We start from the raw sequence: 20,876 nt of genomic DNA, 5'->3' as shown, positions 1-20,876 counted from the left end.
CCTGAAATCACCTTATCTGATTCTTTTCTGTCAGTTACTGTTCTTATTGCTTCACATTTCCTGTTCTGGAATTTGTTTTGTCCTGGCACTTAAAGTTATCATCATACTCTACCCCCCCCCACCCCCATGTGTCAAACCCATGGAGCAAGAAAAATAACCTCTTTCTTTGAGTTTATTATTTCTGTAAACAATCATTGCACTACATGTTTTGTTTTGGTTTTTTCCCCCTTTTACTCCCCACATCCTAATCCTGAATCCCAACATTCTTTCTTTACAGTTCTATACATGAAAATACCTTTTCACTAACTTGGCTTCCTGTTCAGTTTAAGCCAAGCTTTTGGAAAAATGCCTTTACTGGACTCTAAATGAGAATTGCCCAGCTGAGCCTAGTAACATCATAAAACTATGGGAGGTAATACATTGTTGGCTTAAGACACTACATTTTAGGAGTGGTTTGTTATTCATCAAATAGATAATAAAACAGAAATTTGTTCCTGTATGTGAGGTGTTTTTGTAACAAAAACCTAAATAAAATATGTAACATTGACTTTGGGACTGGACAGTGAGCAGAATATTGATAGGTCATGGGGAACCTGTTTTCAAACTCTTGAAGGACAATGAGGAAGTGATTATTGTAGGGTGGATGAAAGAGGGTGTGAGTTATGTATGACAGAACAATTAGTAACACCATCCCCTGAGTAAGTATGAAAAACTGTCTAGACGGAGTACATGTGGCTTTGCTAAGATTTCCAGGCAGAATGTTGAAAGCAATAACTGGCTTCTTATAGTACCTATAATAAAAATAGAAGAAGAATGAGTTGAACTTAAAAAGGAATCATCAAGTTTTGTATTGGAATTTAGTGGAAATAGGGTCCACGACAGTCTTTCTGGGTAGCAAAAGGTTCTCAAAGTAAGAAATGATCTCAGAACAAAAAATCACATCCATGGCACTACCAGCAAAACTTGGTGTCAGGATAAAGATGAAGTCAAGGATGTGGTCATAAGATCCTTTGTTGACATCTAAGATTAAAATGTGTATGTCTCATAGACCTCATAGGTTGAAAATAGGCTTTTAAGAATATTAAGGGCATGTCTCAGACTTTATCTGCTAGACAAAAAGCTTATAAGCATCTCAAAGTATCCTGATGCTCATTCCAAAGGAGAATGTGGTCTGTCCTGAAGACGTTTATGGGTGTGGCTTTTGACTCATGGAGGGAGCACCAATAATAATCACAGAAAACTTATACTGTTTTTTAAGAACATTGTGTCGGCAAAAATAAAACAAAAACAAAACCAACCAACCAAACACAAAAAAACCACCCACCTACTTGGTTTCAATGTTTCTAAAATACAGAAATACAATTTATTTTCATGTATCGACCTCATAATCCAGCAACCACGTTCAGTTTACATATTCATTCTAATTGTTTTTAGATTCTTTGGGATTTTCTATGTTGTTAATTTAAGAAATGTCCAAACCTATAGAGAATTTTAATAAAAATTTATTTGAGCCAAACAGAGGATATATACCTGGAAGTGAGATCTCAACAGACTGAGATAAATGCTTCAAAGAATAGCAGTTTGCAATTTCTTTTATGCATTTGAGATTAAGGAGGGAATTGAGGAAGATTATGTGAAGGGATTACAGAATAGTTAAGATTATGTGCTCTCTTGGGGATGGTCACATAGAGATTGGACTACAGTGTGGTTAAGATTATGTGATTTTTTTGAGGATGGTTATGGCTTACTGCAAAGGTGTGTTAATCTAGATGCACAGAAACAATGGACGGGGCTGGCTTAAGGCAAAGATAAACCTTTTACTAAAAAGTTCTATGCTGAGCGTGTGACTACTCACTATGACCTGCCCAGTTAGGAATTTATGATCAGATCACCCTGTAGGTCACTTTTCATAGATCCCCCTTTTTCATCTACAATGTGTAGGATCATTCTAAATTTCATTTCTGCTGTCTTTCTCCTTTAGTTGTTTCTTACATAGTAGACCTCTACTTTTTTGTGTTTTGTTCAATTAAAATGCTGCTCATTTACTTGTTGGTATACATGTCTTTAAATGGTTATACAAACAAACACAAAAGATTCAACTATGGTTTATTGAAGTAACTGGAAACTTCATGATAAAATCTAATTGAATCCTGAAGGTAATAATGTGACAAAAACTAGGAATGACTCAGACAAGTGTTATTTAGGTCACCAAAAACTTCCTGTGAACATGAAAACTGTAGATATCTCTTATCTGGCTTGGGTTACCTGATTCCCCATGTTATCTGTCCTAAAGTACTGTCTGTGACATTTACCTTAGTCACAGATTTATCTGTCAGTTCCTAGAAATGTATTATTTTTAAAAATTCCCTTCCTCTCCTCTTCCCAAAATGCAATACTAGCTACTTCCTCTATGGTGCATTAATATTAACAAGTTTAATTTTCCCAATCATTTTCACAATGATGTAATCCATTGTAGCCACTAAAATTCTTTCCTTATTTAGGCCAAAGGAGATTTGATTAACGTTAGTTACATGCCGATAGCTTGAAAGCTTTGTATGTAAACTATTCTGAGTAACAAGTGGAGGAACTATTTTATAATATGTTATCAGTGAAATTTAGATAACATCATTGTTACAGTAGACTTTGGCTTATGGGTTATGGTGTAAAAATTACTCTTGTGAAAATTGCAAAAGGTATATATATGTTCCTCTAGTTGGAATGTTAGTTCAGTAATTCTAAGATTTCATTGCCAATGAGCTAGGATAAAAATCAAGGACCATTCTTGCTCTGCACTTTGTGTGAAGTTAATTTTTAGTAAAGAATTTTTTATTAATTTGATGAAAGATGTCATCCCGGAACCAGTCAAGTAGTCTTCATAAATTCAAGGAGATTCTTTTTTCTACTATGTCTTCAGAAGAACTTCTAAATTCCCTGGATTCCTTCAGTGCAAGAGAAGATGATGTGTTTCTGGTTTCCTATCCAAAATCTGGTAAAGTTTATTTTAATGTATTTTTAAAAGTAGAAATACAACAAAAATAATAAATACAATAATAATTTTTACCAAACATTTGTTTTTTAGAATTTTTAAAGGAAATTAAAGTAACCTAAATGCTTATTTTAATGAAAAATTTTGATAGTAGAAAGCCAAAAAATATGCTTTGAGAAAATTCAACTGTAGAAATTAGAGCTTTACTACACTATTGTTTCTACTTTATTCATGAAGACATACAAATGCCGATATATGTAATAAGCATAACGTCTATAGCATAAAGTTTTCTTCCTATTTGGTGAGGTGATAAATAGTGTTTGTTCAATTTAGACTTAATGATTAATTTATAAATTAATAATTTTTTCTTCTGGGCTAATCAAAATCAAATATTTTTATTGTTAAAGTTTATACCTTATTATTCAAAGTTTATTTCCATATATAGGTATATACTCATGAAAGGACCATTATTATGAATGTCATACTGTGAATAATTAGAATTAAACATATATTAGTTTTGATTCTGTGAAGTGACCGGGATATATCATATCCAATTGCCTTATGCTGATTCCAGAATAGTGGATGTGTGGAGATGACCATATGCCTGCAATCGTGCATTCAGCAACTAAGAGCCAAGCCTCCTTTGAGTTGTTGTGCACTGTAGTCTCCTCATTTGATTGTAAGTCAGGCCCAAGTAACCCTTCCCATTGGATGACGCGGAGTTCACATAGGGCCAGATCTCTCAGGGTGCCTTTTGAGAATAAATATAAACCATGTATGTATCTCTTTTATTAGAAAATATCGCTGCAAATGGAAATGAAATGATTGCCTCCAGAATACCTCAGTATTCGTTCTATGAAATAATTTGCTCTGTGGATAAATATATCTTACCTTAAATTAACATGTTAGTTTAGAAAGTAATTTATGATACTTTTAAGGTTCTTGGAACAGAGGGCTAATTGAAACCATACATAAGGCTTCCACTGTACATTTTGTAGACTATAATTGACATCTTCCCATTAGCTGCCAGGAAGTTCCCTTCAGCAGCACAAAACTGTATTCTCTCTTCTTCATTGGAAGAAATCAATATAGTTTGTTAAAATAATACAACTATCACTAGTATATGAATCACGTTCATATGAATGTTATAATTATAAATATTTAAGACATTAACATTATAACCTAAAATAGTCTTAAATTTAAAACATATAATGCAAATGAGAGCACTGTTTAAACTCTAAATATTTATTAAACTGTAAATTTGTTAATATTGTACCTCACTGGAATTACAAGGAGATAAATGGAAACTAGGGCTGATTTAAACTCTTCAAGAACAGTGCTTTCACATTAGCAAAACATCCTCCCCACCCAAACTTCTGCTTCTTGCTTGAACTTACTAGTGTCTCCAACACGGAAGCACAGCCACAGGTGCTTTACGGCAACACAAAGTGCTGTTCCTTCCAGACCTCACGGTAGCAGGCTTGCATCTTTATGGTTTGAATATACCATTTGTTCATTGTTCAAACGCTCTGTTTTTTGCACAACTACTCTGTATTTACATACAAACAAAAATAAGATTCAGTGTCCATCTGACAAGGGGGCGATGGGGAGACAGACATGAGTATACTCAAGGGCACGTGTACTCCAGTGTGTGCTGCTTTGGAAGGATATGAAGGGTGAGCAATTATGCCACGGGGGTGGGGACTCAGAAGACAGTTGATAAAAGAGCAAGATGAATGAGCTTGCAGGACCAGCAGGAATCGTGTATGAAAAGATCTGTGTGTTTGTGAATTGGAAAAGGTGCTAGAGATGAGTGGTAGCGTAGAAGAGTATTTCAAGCTGAGCGAAGAGCATAGGCAGTTCTCATATCTCTTCACACTTTTAAAATGCAATTCCTCGTGTAAAATGAATTAACATCTTTAGTGTTTCAACAGGTTTTAATGGGTGTCAAGAGGTAAAACATTTAAAATAAAATTAATGCATCCATTGCTTTTATAACCTCATGCCAATTATCTATATTAATGTCATCAAGAGTGTCATTTAATTAAAAATGAATTTCACTTTATTTTTGTGTGAAGGCACTCACTGGTTTGCTAAAGTCATCGAGAACATTCCCAATGCTGACATTACTCTAACATCTCCAATTGAATTGGGAGACATTTCTAAATTGGAAGAGCTCAAAACGTATTGTAAGAGAAGAATTATTCCAACACATTTGAACTACAACATGCTACCAATGGATATTAAACAAAAACAATGCAAGGTAAGTTCAATAAAGAAGGGCAGAAGCTTGGGAGTACCACAGAACTGAACTTGGATGCATGCTCTGCCACTTTCGAGCTGTGTGACCTTGGAAAATTGCTGATGCTCTCTGGGCTTTGGTTTCCTCATTTAATACAGGAATGACACAGTGTGGCAAAAATTAACACAATGCATGTATAGGTGTTACCATAGTATCTAGCTCATAAAAATTATTTTAATAATCTTTCAGTAATGAAAGAAATGTGAACTGTAATTACACTAGACAATGTCTTATTCTATTCTGAATCTGGTTTTAGTCGTTTTACTTTAAATATTGATGTCTAGGGAAAGAAAAACTGCCTTAATATTATTTTAATGATTTTATAAATCATTTTTGCAAGGGATTATATAGGAAAAGAATTTAAAAATTGTATATAAAACATGAAAGAATAGTACCTCAAACTATTTTTAAAATGCACACATTATTATTATTTTAAAAGTTAACTACAATTTAAAAGAATATTTTATATTTTCATATACCTCTTATTCAAATTTATGTTTTCATGGAGAAATCTTATGGAATAAGGTTAAGTAGAAAGCATGTTTTAAATACATATATTGGGTTGTCGGAAAAGTCATGATGTAATTTTTCTGTTTTTCCTTGCAAAAATGTGTCATGACTTTTCTGACAACCCAATATACTAAATAATCTCAATTTAGTTAACCTACACATATACATGCATAATAAAAAACTAGATGTAAATATGTTAACATGCTGAGTGGCTTCCTACCTGTGACATTAGGATTGGATTGTCTTTTCTTTACAAATGTCTGTAAAAGAAGTATTTTCAGATTTTCCTTTGATGAGAAAAAAAATAATAACATTTGAAAAGCAAAGGCAAGATACATGTGTCCACTGTTACAAGGTCTCGGTAATAAAGCCTCTTTAACCAGTCAGCCATATTCCAAAAATAAAAGCAAAAATAACTTACCAGTCACATGTTCAAAAGTCAAAGCAGATCTTCCTATAATTATATCCCTATGACCACAATGTCTCCACATGCACCATCTACTCTTCTCCAGAGAAAAGTTAACACAGTCAACCAGAGGCAAATGTCATAGAGTTTTGCCTTTCTCTCCAGTAAATCTATCAGAATAGGTGAAGGTGTACTAACTTGATTACAGTGTCACTCAACCGAGCATTTTCATTTCCAACAGACTGGCTGTAAGACAGAGAGATTTGGGGAAAAACAGGAGTCTGGTGAGCTCAATAATCCTTGTTCGAGGGTGGCAATAACATTTATAACAAATGGCTACCAGAGATTGAGCTGTGTTTTATAAACACATTACAAACATGATGACAGGAGTGGGTATTTTTCCTTTCATAAACAAGGAAACTGAAGCTCAGAAAGATTAGGGGGCTTTGTTAAGCCTCCACAACAAAGCTACAGCCTTAAGGTACAACCCTTTCAGCGTGACCCCTAATGGGGGCTGAGACTCTCTGGTTGTCCCTGGCCTGCGAAGGGGACAACCTGTCCTCTGGTGCTGATGGCCTACCCCTTCCTGTCTTTCCCCACCAGCTCTCAACTCGACTAGGCCTCCTATATTTTCTTCCTAATCTCTGTTTCTCCTTTTTTGTTTCCAAACTCTCTTATGTGAAATTTATGTTTTTCAGTTCATTTCATGATGTTTAGTTAATATTTAATTTTCCCCCCAGGGTACTATTCTACCTTGCCTTTATAGCCTTCAACCTTCCCCTAATATTTCTTATGATTTCTTAGAATGCATTATTTTATGTGTGGGTTTTTGAGTATAATTGACATATAATATTGTATTAGTTTTAGGTGTAGAATATAAGGATTCGATATTTGTATATGTTGTGAAATGATCAACACAATAAGTCTGCTTAACATCTGTCACCATACATAGTTATAGAATACGTTCTTTTAACCTTTTTTGGAAAAACGTGTATTAATTGTTTGCATTATCTTTTCCACTGGATAATATTGACATGTAATTTTGAGGGTTCTTCAAAGGCCCTGAAATATTCTTCTTTTTACCAAAAGAACCAAATTTCCAACTGGATGACTAAAAAGTCTGCCATTTTTATCCCTTTTTGTTAAGGCAGTAGATTTTTAAATTGTGTTCTCTGAGACTTGGGGTTCTGTGAACCTGCTCAGGTTGCCTAGCGCAGTTAGAAAAAGCCTGAGGTGCTGGGTTACTCCACATACACCTCTTGGAGTGAAGAGAGGATCATGGGGATGGGGGAAAGGTGACTTCATTCCTGTGCACAGTGGCCTTTACACATCTCTCAAGTAAAGGGAAGCAGGTACTGTTTGTGTGAGTCACGATAATACTGGTACTATGAACACACTATGTATTAAAAATGACTTGGTAACCACTTTCTTATCTAAGTAAAACGTGTCCATCCTGATTGTCAATTAAAAAGCAAGTAGGCCATCTGGTACTCAGGCAATGTTGACCATAATTGAAGAATAGTTCTATTATATCCAGCTTCTCACGCCAGTTTCTTAAAGTTTCTTATATTCTATTGTATATTGCACTCTCTACTTCTCTATTATAACTCTTATAGCCCTGCATTGTCAAGAGTGTCCCTCACCTGACTGCAAGTTTTGAGAGGGCTGGAACCATTTCTCTCTTGCTCATCATTATATTCCTTGGACCCGCAACATTGCACACTGCATGGTATAGAGTAGGTATTAAATAAATACTTACTGTATGCCTTAAATAAATAAATACCTACTGTATACCTAATTAAATTGCAGTTGCACTGTTCATGTAAATTGGGAGGGTATCTCAGATTCCTTACGCTTTTGGTGATTAAATTGTAGAAAAAGGAAATTCCAAAACATCATTCTTCTTATAAATAAGAACAGACAATTTATAAGACACCTTACTGTATGTTTTAAATCATGTTTTAAAACAAATGGACATTTAAAAGATAATCTCATCCTGCAAATGAATGGGGGTGTCTCATGTCTGACCCTAGGAAGATGGGACCAAATTTAGCACATAAATTGAAAAAGTGTGGTTGATGTGCTGGCAGTATCAGCATCCCCTGGAGCTCGTTAGAAATGCAGGGTGCCAGGCCTCATCCTGAACCCCCTGAATCAGAATGTGCATTTTAACAAGGCACCATGATGGTTCGTATACACACTAAGTTTTGCGAAACGCTGGCCTAAGTCTGTGTTTAAATCCAGCTGAAGCTGCCAAAAAATCATGACTTTTTTTTTTGCTGCTTTCTTTTAGGAAATGTTTTGTGTTGGAGCTATTTCCACCCAAAAATAAATTGATTTTTTTTTTGTCTAACAGATTATCTACATCATTAGGAATCCAAAAGACACAGCTGTTTCTCTGTTTCACTACTACAGAGATAACCCTAATCTCCCCGGCGTGGAAACCTGGGCTGCGTTTTTAGAGCTTTTCCTAAGAGGAAATGGTAAATATGACAATGATTTTTATTCATGATATACAGTGAGCCTTTCCACTCAAAATGAAAGCATTTTCAAAGAGTTTAAATGGATCCTAATGCTTACTTTCAGAAATACTTTTGAATAGATTATTCTTTTACTTTTCTAAGCAATTCTTTGCTTCTTCAGTCTTTCTTATCAACTATGGGTAGTACATATTACCATTTTCTTATTAAGTTAGTTTTAATGTTTTTAAAACAGATATTAATTCTGATCAAGCATCTCTTTTTTTCATATACCATCGGTCTTTTCAGTGAAGTAATTATGCACTGAGTACAGTGAGATATAGATGAAACCTAGACAGGTAGCATGAAACATGCTTTATATGTATACCTGCATGTAAAACAAAACAGCACAAGTAAACAACACCCCACCATACACACAAACACACACACACACACACACACACACACTCACTCACACAACCCTCAAATAAAACAAATGTAAAAGAATTAGCCATCTTGGCACTTGGTTTTATAAAAAACTAATAGAAAGTAATTTATCCTGAAAACACCACAATGATGCCTTATTTGATTGAGCTGAGTAGCACACATTGGTCCTGTTACCATGCATAACATTTACATTTTTCATTTTTTTCTGATTCAAGGGTGTCTGGAGCACTTAAAAAAAACTATTCTGAATTCCCAAGGTATATTCAACAAAAATAATATACCAAAACAATACAGAAATTAGAAGAGACATGATTTAGAAATGGTGTGTACCCAGAGGGTCTTGTCTCTTACGGGGCTTAGAGCAGATCTTAATTGCTAGCTTTAACTATTTTGCTTGTAAGTTGTTCAGCTTTTGCTTGTTAATTTAAAAGAGGCCACAGCAAGTGTAACCATATCATGAAGACACTGGGAACTCACCAGCAAGAGAGTTTAATACTTTGTTTTGCTATATCCCCTTTGGAAGATTAGGCTGTTCTCACACTATTTCAACTCCTCTATTTCCTTCTTATTTAATGGCACACATTTAATGGAATCATAAAGTTTCAGGAATAACAGGTACATTAAAGGTCACCTGGTTAAAACACCCACCTAATGTTCTAATCACCTTTGCAACATTTCCAAGACTTGTAGAGGCTAAGCTTGAACTTCTTAACTTTGACAACAGGTTCACACCCCACACGCCTGCCCCAAAGCAACACATTTCATATTGGTGCCACTAAATGTTAAAAAAAATAATTCTTACCATGTGATACATGCGCTTAGCTAAGGGCTATGCAAACATCATCTCTTTTCATTTTCGCTTGAACATGTGAGGTAGACGTTATTATCCTTATCTTACAGGTGAGGATAACGCAGACCTCGAGAGGCCAGACAACTTGTCCACAGATGTGTAACTAATAAGGAACAGCCAAGATTTAAATTCAGGGGTCAGCTCCAAAATCTTTGCTCTTACCACTGTACATAACTTATTCAGGCCCAAACCAAAAAAAAAAACACAAACAAACAAAAAAAACCAAACCAAAAAAACTGTCCCCCAATCATTAATTTCTCTTCCACATGTTAGCCTTCTAAATATTTGAAGACAGTTAACATGCCTCACTCTGCCTCAATTCCATTTTTGGAATAAGCAGAGGTTAAATACATAATTTTTTAAAAACAGACCTTGAGCCTGTTTTTTCTCAAGGAAAAAGAAGTCTCATTTGTCCCCATTATTACACACTGTGGTTCACCATTCCTCTCTCATTGCTGCATGAGCTCTAATTTGACCATATCTCTATCATTTTACAGTGCTTGGGAGACAAAACAGCCTCTGGGGATGGTCTGACTAGGGCAGGGTAGACTAGGCCTGTTACTGCTCCTGTTCTAGAGATTATTTTTCCATGAATGTAACCACAGAAAGGCCAACCCAGGCCATATGCAGGAAGCAAACTAGCCTTCATTACCACATTTTCAGGAATTGTAACAATATCTAGTAAGGGCAGAGTGTAGCTGGAAAAAATAACCCAGGTGATTCTCACCTTCTTTAGGTGAGTTAACAGATTTTTAATTGTAATGGGATTTGACTTGTAAGTATTCTACAGTTAGGTAATTCAGCCTTGAACTAAAATACCTGATAGAATAATAATTCTTCTTCACCTTCTCCCCCTCCCTCTCCCCATCCTTCCCCTTTTTCTTCTTGCAGGGGAGGAAGTTTGTAAACGTTTATGCTAAGAACTTATAATTATGAGAAGCTTGTCACTTTACAGGAACAAATGACATAGTTTCAATGCTTTTCTATTTCTCCCAATATCCAAAGTAGTTATCAAAACATAATTATTGGGAAAATGTGTATCACTGTATTTCTCTTGTCACTTCTCTTGATGATAAAAAAAATTACTAGAAATAAGAAAAAAACAGCACAGTCTTATTAAAAGATATAGCCATCCAGCTTTATTTCACAATATTGAATTTAGTTGAAACAATAGTGAAATCGAGCTCTTCTAAGGAAAACCTTTTCATTACAGAGTCTAATATACGTGCCCCTTACTTTGAAAACTGCTGAAATGCGAAGAACCCAGGGACCCAAAGCCATAATGTTTAATATTAACACAACAATTCACTTTTCTTCTAGTTGTATATGGATCCTGGTTTGATCATGTTTTAAGCTGGGAAAGCCACAAAAATGATAAAAACATTCTATTTATCTTCTATGAAGAAATGAAGAAAGTAAGTCCTTCCTAACATTTCAACAATCAAAATTTAAGTCAAATTAAGCTAATACAAGAAATCAATCAATGAATTCTGTTTTCAGGTTTCAGGGAATGAATTTAGTGTTTTGATGAGTAACACAAAATTTATTTGCTTATTGCTCAGGATTCTTCTAAAAGCATAAAGAAAATAACTAGTTTCCTCGATATTAATGTGAGTGACAACGAAATTAATCAGATTGCTTGGAAATCATCATTCAGGGAAATGAAAAATAATGCAGCCAAAGAAAACTGTGATCCAAATAAGACCATCTGTGTCCTGACATCTAACAAGAACCTGGTGTTTAGGAAAGGTAAGTCAGAAAGAGATGTGGTACTTTGCCTGGGCTTCTATTTGGAAGTAGTTCTATTTTCCCATTTTTAATCCTCATTTCACCATTGTGCACCCTATACTTCATACCACAGATTGCACATTGTCATTCCTAAGTGAATATTTATTAAATGAAATTCCTTAATTGTGTTCTTTCCAGATTTTGAAATTTCCATGTCCAGTTAGGAACCAATTGAGAGACAGACACAGGTGTCAAACAGATGGAATGATAAAGTTATTTGAAGAAGATTTCTTAGGTCTGCAGCCTAATGTGTTTGCTAAATTTTATAAACATGCTCTCAGCCACAGCCAATCAAATTCAGTCTTATCCCCCCACTGGGGCAGGTCACTTAGAACATGGTGGAGAGCGATACACAATATATTTTTGGGGGGAGAGAGAAAGGAGCCAATGAGTGTGGATGGTGCATTTTCCCAAATTCACCAATCTAATAATTTACCTGCAGAAGAAGTAAGGAAGGGGTGGGGAGAGAGCTGGGATTGTTATCTAAGGATATTCCTTTGCTTGGAAACACAGAGGAGGAAATAAATCTCCACTAATTCCTAACATGTAACTTAGAAGCAGCTTCAGTGTATCTGGGTATAGAATTGATTTGAAATTGATGTGAATTTTAATCAAGATCTGGAGGGAAAATGATTTAACATTTTTCACATTTTTCATAACTTTCAAAAACAAAATTTTCTGCATGTCTGTACTCAGGTTTTGTACTAGGAAATGAACATTTATTTTTACTCTTTGGCTCAAGTGAATATAATTCTCCCCAAAGCAAATCTTTGCCAATTCATATAGATCAGATATTATCTCAACTTTGCCAATTATTTTTGTTCTTTTTGGTGGTTCTTTTTTTATTTCCTTATAGTTGCAAAACCAAGGCTAGGAGGGAAAAGAGACATCAATTCAGCAAATATATATTAATAAACTATTTTGTAAGAACTAAGATTCAAAAATGGAATAAAGTACAGCCCTGTCCTTCAGAATGTTACAGTCCAAGCAATAATACAGGGTGATAACAACCTGTTAGTAGTAGGAGCAAATGTGAATAGCATCATAAATCAGAGAGATTTTTTTCCTAGCAAAGTAGGTGATGAGATTACATTGGATCTGGAACCGGAAGCATGAGCAGGATTTTACCAGGAAAATGACAGGGAAAAAATACATTTCAGCAAGAGCTAATAGCAGGAAGGAAAGCTCAGAACGGCCGTGGAATTGGATGGTAGTTTCATGTGCCAGAGCAGTGTAGGATGTGTGCAGCAGAATAAGGGAGATGAAGATTGAGGTCAGAGAGAGCAAAAGCTTTGATGGACATCATCAGGAGGTCTTTTTTTTTTCTTTTTTCTTCTTCCTTAGTGTGTTTACTGTTTTAGGAAGGGACCTGACATGATCAGACATGTGTGCTATAAAATAAGAGTCAAGTGGAAAATTGATTAGAAGAGAATAAAAGCAGAGGCAGAAATTCCAGTAAAGAGGTTATTGTAATAGTGCAGGTATGAAACATTGATGATTGTAAGTACTTTGGGCACTGAGTCACTGTTGGGTGGAGCTCAGCTGAGAAGGCAGTTTAGGAGCCATCCTCAGATTGTGGAATTTGGTAAAATTTTTCAGGGTAAGTGGGAAGGGCTAGTGGAGAAAAGGGACAGAAGAGGGAGCCCTGGGTCCCTAACATCAGTGGGAATGAAACAGGACGACAAGTGCGGGAGACCAGCTTCCGCAGGTCCAGGGGTTCCCAGGTGGAGGCGGAGTCATCGAGGAAAAAGGAAAAAACGCGCAGACACAGGAGTGCTTTTTCAAGAAGAGAAGTGCCTCACTTTATTCTTACAGCATGTCCCTTTTATACTGGGCAGTTGACCTTTTCCAGAGTTAAACTTTTGCCCTTTTGGAAGTTGTATTTCTCAGAATTTTTCTTCCTTCTGATGTTTCTGTTACAGGGTACAGCCTGACCTGTTCTATGCTAATGACTAATTTATCCTAACAATGTTTCAATTTCTACCTATAATGGCTTTGTGGCTGGAGCTAAGTTCCTGCCCTGGCGCCTAAAGGATGTTTACTACTTAGCAATTATTTCAAACACTAGTGGCTAAACAGGATCTTAAGAATTATAAGGTGCATAACTTGTCTATTATTAAGAAACTAACAGTAAAACAGAATTTTGTAATATGTCTAAAACTCACTTATTTGGTTAAAGTAAATAAAACAATCAATATAAGAAGGGGTGTCAGATCTTCATCCTACTGGGGGGCATCCAAAGGGGAATTAAAATTTTCCAAGACATAAAGCAGTGTCTGTTTCTCAGTCAGAGCTTCAGAATTTGTCACAATAGCAGTGTGCTAGGCCATGTCAGACACTGAGGCGCAGCCGGCTCCCAACAGACAAGCCAAGAAAAGAGACCAGACAGAGTTAGGAAGAAACTCAGGGTCAAAGAAGACCATGTAAAGCCCAGCCAAGTGGCTCAGTTGGTTAAGAGCTCGCTCGAGAGTGCGAGCTCTTAACCAACTGAGCCTCTTGGCTGAGCAACAGCGGTTCAAGTCCCAGCCTGAGCTGAGCTGCCGCTGAGCTGCCAACAGGTGGCAGGATGGCTGAGCTAAAAAACAAACAAACAAAAAAGATGACCATGTATTTATCATTAGTGAAATCAGAGAGTGGGGATGAAGTCAGGTTGAGGGATTTGAAGAGATGAGAAATAAAGGAGACAGCAGCAAATATGGACCACTCTTCTAAGAATTTTGATAGCGGAGGATAGGAACAAAATGATATGAGAGATTGAGAGAGAGGCAGGGTCAAGAAAAAGATTAGGAGGGCTGGGAGAAAGAAGATAAAGGGAAGACAGAAGGAGTTGAGAAAAGGACACGTGAAGGAAGGTGAAATGAGCAAAGGGGAGAGAAACAGAAAGAGATTGGTAGGGACCATGGTAAAGAGGATGATGAGAAATGAAGAAGTTCTGAGGCTTGGTGGACTCCAGTATTACGGTTAGCTTTTATCACTGCCCTTTGAAACCTGGCTAACAGATTCTCAGTATTCACATGTCTTATCCTACCAACTCTGACCTGCCATACTTGTGACCCTAGCAAATATTTCCAGGTGAAATCATATCAACACAGTTATAGCTGACAACATTAATTCTAATGCATTTAGGCTCTCTCTAAAAGTGATTTCTTTATATTGGATCTAACAAAGCACAGGTTAACAGAAACATCCTCACTTTTATCTCCTTTTGTTTATATGTATTTTCTCTAACCTACATATATAGCTGCTATATTATTTTTTAAAATATTTTTTTTTAAAGTGAAGGAAAGTCAGAGTGAAAAAATAAATCAGAAACCATGTAAACACATGTCAGGTGAAATGGAAGGAGACAGCAGTGGTTTAGGTGAGTAGACACCAGAAGCCTGAAGGGAGAACCAGGAAGGACCAAAGAATATTGACAAATAACATTAATAACATTAATATTGTTCTTGTAAGGGCCTCATGAAGCTGATCTTATGCCCCAATTGGTGTGTTTTAGGAGCAATGTCATTTCCTGACTCTGGGATCTTCCCTCTGGTACTTTCTCTCCCTGTCCCCCCTCTTTTTTTTTCCAAACAGAAAAGTTTTTTTTTTTTTACTCTGTCTTTTGGACTAGGAATCAACAACACCAAATATTTCTTAAGTTGTAATATGTTTCTTTGCTGTAAGTGGCATTGTCTGACATTCAATCAAACCATGGGTTTTATTGAGCACCCACTATTCCTGTCAGCACTGGAATACACAAGAACAATACATCACAGTCCCTAACCTGAAAGAGCTTACAAGCTAATTGGAAAGCAACTATAATAGAGAAAAATATAAGACAAGTCTGTAATGGAGGGATAAAATAATGCATTACTGGTTCCAGTGCAGCTAAACACCAGGGATGAAGCTTAGGGCCAGAAGTGGCAAAAAGCCCTGGTGGACAAGATCCAGGGGCCAGGTTTTGCATAGCGTGCACAATGGAGATGAGGAGGGCAGTCTTGAGGAATGGGCACTGCGGCCAAGGCTGCGAGGGTAGCTGGCATGGTCAGGTCAGGCTGATGGACTTTGTGAAGTACAGTTGACCCTTGAGCAACTTGGATTGAATTGCACGGGTCCACTTATATGCAGAAATTTTTCAATAAATGCTGTACATGTATTTTCTCTTCCTTATGGTTTTCTTAACATTTTCTTTTCTTCTAGCTTACTTCATTGAAAGAACACAGTATATAATACTTATAACGTACAATATATGTGTTAATTGACTGTTTATGTTATCAGTAAGGCTTCCAGTCAACAGTAGACTATTCGTAGGAGTCAAAAGTTATACGCAGATTTTCCATTGCGGGGGACGGGGGGGTCAGTGTTCCTCACCTCCACATGTTTCAAGGATCAGCTGTAAATATCTTATTTCAATTTCCAAATACCTTATATGGAAGGTGAAGACGTCATACAAGTAACTTGGTGATTATATTTTCAACTCTCCGTTATCAATATTGTAAAATAAATTTCCTTAAAATGAGACCAATAACCCACTCCTGTGATATGTTATTAGCACAGCTACTGCTGTGGAGGTACCCAGGCAGGGAAATAAATGAAGCATCATTATGTCTACTTTGTCTGCTGTATGTTTTAATTAAACTTAATTTAATTTAATTAAGTTTAGGTGAGATACTTTTTTTCCCCACCATCATAAAACCTAGGACATCTACATATTTTTTATCTTCCTTTCTTGTTAAGAAATAACTTTTAAAACTGTATAAATTAATAGGTAATGATTACTGAAGAAATTAGAAACAACAGATAAACAAATTAAGAAAAGAATAATTCTCCCATCATCTTTATCACCAAGAGATAAAATTGTTCACATTGTATTATAAATCTGACAGATTGCTTTTCTGAACACTATGCATTTAAATTGGTTCTTGTCTGATATATTTCCAATTTTTCCAGGAGCAGTGGGTGATTGGATAAACTACTTTACTTCAGAGCAGAAGAGAGTATTTGATGAACTATTCACAGAGAAAATGAAACACAGTGAACTTGCAAGACACTTTGAAGATTACTCTTAATATAAATGGAAAATGAAACCAATTTCCATTTTATGAGATACAGTACTTGTGGAATACATAAATATTTTTAATCAATGTGGAAAGCAGATATTTCTTTCCGTGAGAAATGGACACTTTATGAATGCGTCAAAAATGCCATGTGTGAGAGACTATTATTATCATAATTGGTAGTAGCAGAGAATTATTAATAAAATGAAGTATATAATTTTTCAGTGGCTGAATTATGTATCTGCATTGAGGCTATTCATAAGGCAAGGAGATTACTTCTATTCAGAGAACATATTACTGTGGGTGTTCTATAAACTGCATTAATGTACAACAAAAGAGGTGAGGGATTATCTAAAATGACCGATGTCTGAGAAGAATGTATTTTCTGCCTGTTTGGACCATCATGACGACTAGAAAAACATTTTTATTTCAACATTCCCTGAGGTCCATGCAGAAATATTCTCTAGTATCATAGCAATGACAAGTATAACCTTACTAAGGTGGAAACACCTAATAGGTAGATTATAACAAATGATCGCAATCTGGTATACTGGTGAAATGAAGAATGAAAAGATACCCTTTCACATTAAATAACACTGGTGTGGCATTCCAGTATTTCCTTTATCTTTAAGAAAGTCAGCTAAGTGACAAAATTTCTTATTTTCCAGTTTGGAAAAGTATAATTTTCCTGAAGCATTTATTATTTTTATAGTATTTTGAATATGTATTCTTTCTCTCAGTAGCATTTCTAGCATTAATCCAACTTGTGTAATTCTCTGTCTCTTATAATACATATTATTCTGTAGCTTTAGCCTACAGGACATTGTAGGCTATTTCAGTGAATTTACTTAGTTTAGGATTATTGCTTAAATGACAATATGCTGGTTACGAATATCTATGTCATATTGTTTACTTCTGTGCCATAATATCTAACTTAAGACTAATAGGAAGTCAAAATTGTATACTGTATATGACTCTGAGCTATGAAACCAAAGCAATGGGTTGAGTGAGTTAAATCAGCCAAATATCAATGTATTGAAAATCTTATTTTCAGTAACAAATCTGTTGGAGTCTTTTGCATCAACTTTATCACAATTCAGTCAGTATTAGATATTTATTAATCTTCTATATATACCTATTTGTTACAAATAAAATATATTCTTGTTGACATCATGCAATTCCAGTTGTAATTTATTTTTTTTTACAAAATTAGTATACACAGAGATTAAGACATTTCCCTTCCCCAAATATATGAGGTTAGTAAATGAGAAAGGCAATCAGGTGAGATCTTGGTCAAGTCCTCATCGTTGTGTTGGAGCATTTCAAAGCACACTTATCCTTTTCTGATATTGATGTGCAGAGACTGTCCAAGCTGTCAGAGTAAGGTGAAGGGGATGATGACTGTAGGGTTAAAGGCACCAAATCCTATGAGGCTATATTACCTTCTCACAAGGTTAAAATGATCATTGAGATGGAAAGAACTGAAATAAGACTTTATTTGATGACATCATAGTATTTTAGATCAGTAAGGTACCTTTGGGATTATTGAAATCCAGTTTTGATAGGAAATTGTTTAGGGTTAAATCTATAGGTTTAACCAAGAGCTTTAGTTCTCAGATTATCATCAGTCAGTTAAAAATATTTTACCCCTATTCATAGCAGCATTATTCACAATAGCCAAGAGGTGGGGATAACCCAAGTGTCCATCAATAGATTAAAAGATAAGCAAAATGTGGTATATACATACAATGGAATATTATTCAGCCTTAAAAAGGGAAGGAAATTCTGACACATGCTACAACATGAATGAACCTTGAGGACGTTATGCTAAGTGAAATAGGCCAATCACAAAAGAACAAATATCAGAGCTTTCCATTCATGTGAGATATCTATAGTAGTCAAATCCATAGAAACAGAAAGTAGAATGGTGGTTGCCAGGGCTGAGGGAAGGGGAAATAAGGAATTGTTGTTTAATGAGTATAACATTTCAGTTTTGCGAGATGAAGTTCTGGAGACTGGTTGTACAACAATGTGATTATACTTGATGTAGGTGAACTGTACAATTAAAAATTAAAGATGGGGGCCGGCCAAGTGGCTCAGTTGGTTAAAAGCTCATTCAGGAGTGCGAGCTCTGAGCAACAGGTGGCAGGATGGCTCAGCTAAAAATAAATAAATAAAAAATTAAAGATGGTAAAAATACATATATTTTTGAGCCCCTTCTATATGCCAGGCATTATTGTAGACTGTAGGGATGCAGGAACTTGAAAGAGTTGCTTTTCTCAAGATGCTTACATTCTACTGGGGGTAAATATGCCATTTTTTAATAAAGGAAATATCTGAGATACTTCAGGCATCTATCTGTATGTGCTATAAAGAAGATAACATCAAGTAATGTGGTACACATTAAAAAAGCTGCCTTAGCTGGGGCGTTGGGCCAAGGACCCTGAGGAGGTGACATAGGAGTTCCAATGCAAATGATGAGTGGGGCTCCCTGAGCTTGGAGGCATGACAAGAATTTCATGCTAGCTGGGGGATTACCAATAGCAGGGTGAGACATTCTGACAGACGCTTTCACAAGATCACTCTGACCACTAGATGAAGGATGAACCTAGGGGTCACAGGAGGCGACAGGGCTAAATGGCTATTACACTGGTATAGGTGGGAGAAGAGGGGCATGTGAACGGTGATGGTAGTGGTGGAAATGGCGAGATGTGGCCAATTTCAGGATATAACATGGATAGTGAGCCAGCTAACCTATTAACACAGAAGTGAGAGCAACAGAAGATGAAGCCTAGATTTTTGGCTAATCAATTGAAGTTTGAAGGTACCATTCTTAGATGTGAAGGCTTGAGAGTAGAATGATTTTGGTGGCAGGAAGGTGGGCTATGGATAAAGGCTTCTGCTATGGCCATGCTGTTTGAAATGTCTATTTAGACACCAGGTAATTGGTTGGGTAGAAGAATCTCTCTGATGACTGCTGTCTTGTTTCTTGGTGCCAAGTGGAAGGGTTCAAGAAAGTGGGGCGGTGTGGGAGGTCGCAGCACTTTAGGTTTATACAGCACCATGGCAATGAGCATGTGCATGATGACGGTAATTGCTGAGGAGGTGCAGCAGACTAATTACCTGGATATCCACACCCACCTGGTCTTTCCCCCTTTCAAAGGTAAGTTCTGGATCTTTCCCTCTGAACTCTGACCTGCAACATTGCTTTTTCATTTCCTTGGAACTGCAAAATGACTCATATGCATTTCCTCATCCAAAATGCATCCCACTGTTCCTCTAATGATTCCCCTGTGAGTTATTTTTCACTCTTCTTCCTTTTTCATTTCGCTGCCTTACCCCCTCCTCTCTGTAGTCAATAAGTAACTGCTAAATCCTAGTGATTCTTCTAAAGTCTCTTTAGGGGGCACTTTGTTTGTGCCTTGGGGCGTTTCACCCCATAAGTAGTTTAACATCAGCTCTATGAAAACATGCTCTAATTCTCCCTGTCACTCATCCCTGTTATTTTTTTTATTTCTCCCCCATTGGCTTTCCAGTGACTCTTCACTTATATTTTATTTCCCACACTTAACCATTCAGGCCTTGTATTTTTGTGTAAATGTCTGTCTTCTATTCCAGTTTGTAAGTTCTTGTCATTAGAGTCCATGTCCTATTCATTTTGCATCCTACACCATACCTAGCCCAGCACAGCACTCATAATAGACGCTTAACAAGTGTTGGCTGTGAATTGAGTTGATGAATCAGTTTAAATCTATGTCTTCCAGAAAACTCAGTTCTAATACTGTAACCCACTTTGATCCTATTTTTGTATTCTTCTATTACTTCATGTCTGCGTTAGTCAATTATTTTTAACCTAATCATATACTCCTTTCTATTACTTAACTGTTTCACATTATTATACAAGTCTTCTAAAAAAGATTTTTATTAAAATATAGCTAACATACAATATTATATTAGTTTCAGGTGTACACAATAGTTATTCAACATTTCTATATCTAAAGAAGTGATCACCATAAGTCTAGCAACCATCTGTCACTGTACTATGCTATCACAATATTATTGACTATATTTCCCACGCTGCATATTATA

At 36.1% G+C, this 20,876-nt stretch overlaps 1 protein-coding gene across 1 annotated transcript; it reads left to right on the top strand.

Moving 5' to 3' along the window:
• The first annotated feature begins 2,844 nt into the window (after positions 1 to 2,844).
• Positions 2,845 to 17,881, top strand: LOC109375148 (sulfotransferase 6B1-like). The gene is made up of 6 exons (XM_019630367.1): positions 2,845 to 2,989; positions 5,065 to 5,249; positions 8,561 to 8,687; positions 11,281 to 11,375; positions 11,523 to 11,709; positions 16,681 to 17,881. Exons 1-6 carry the CDS (start codon positions 2,845 to 2,847, stop codon positions 16,797 to 16,799), a joined length of 858 nt encoding a protein of 285 aa, XP_019485912.1. The 3' UTR covers positions 16,800 to 17,881.
• Positions 17,882 to 20,876: the final 2,995 nt, after the last annotated feature.

The sequence above is a fragment of the Hipposideros armiger genome, unplaced genomic scaffold, assembly GCF_001890085.2.
Source record: "Hipposideros armiger isolate ML-2016 unplaced genomic scaffold, ASM189008v1 scaffold_904, whole genome shotgun sequence".
Taxonomy (NCBI): Eukaryota; Metazoa; Chordata; class Mammalia; order Chiroptera; family Hipposideridae; genus Hipposideros; species Hipposideros armiger.
This window is presented reverse-complemented; position numbering and strand designations above follow the sequence as displayed.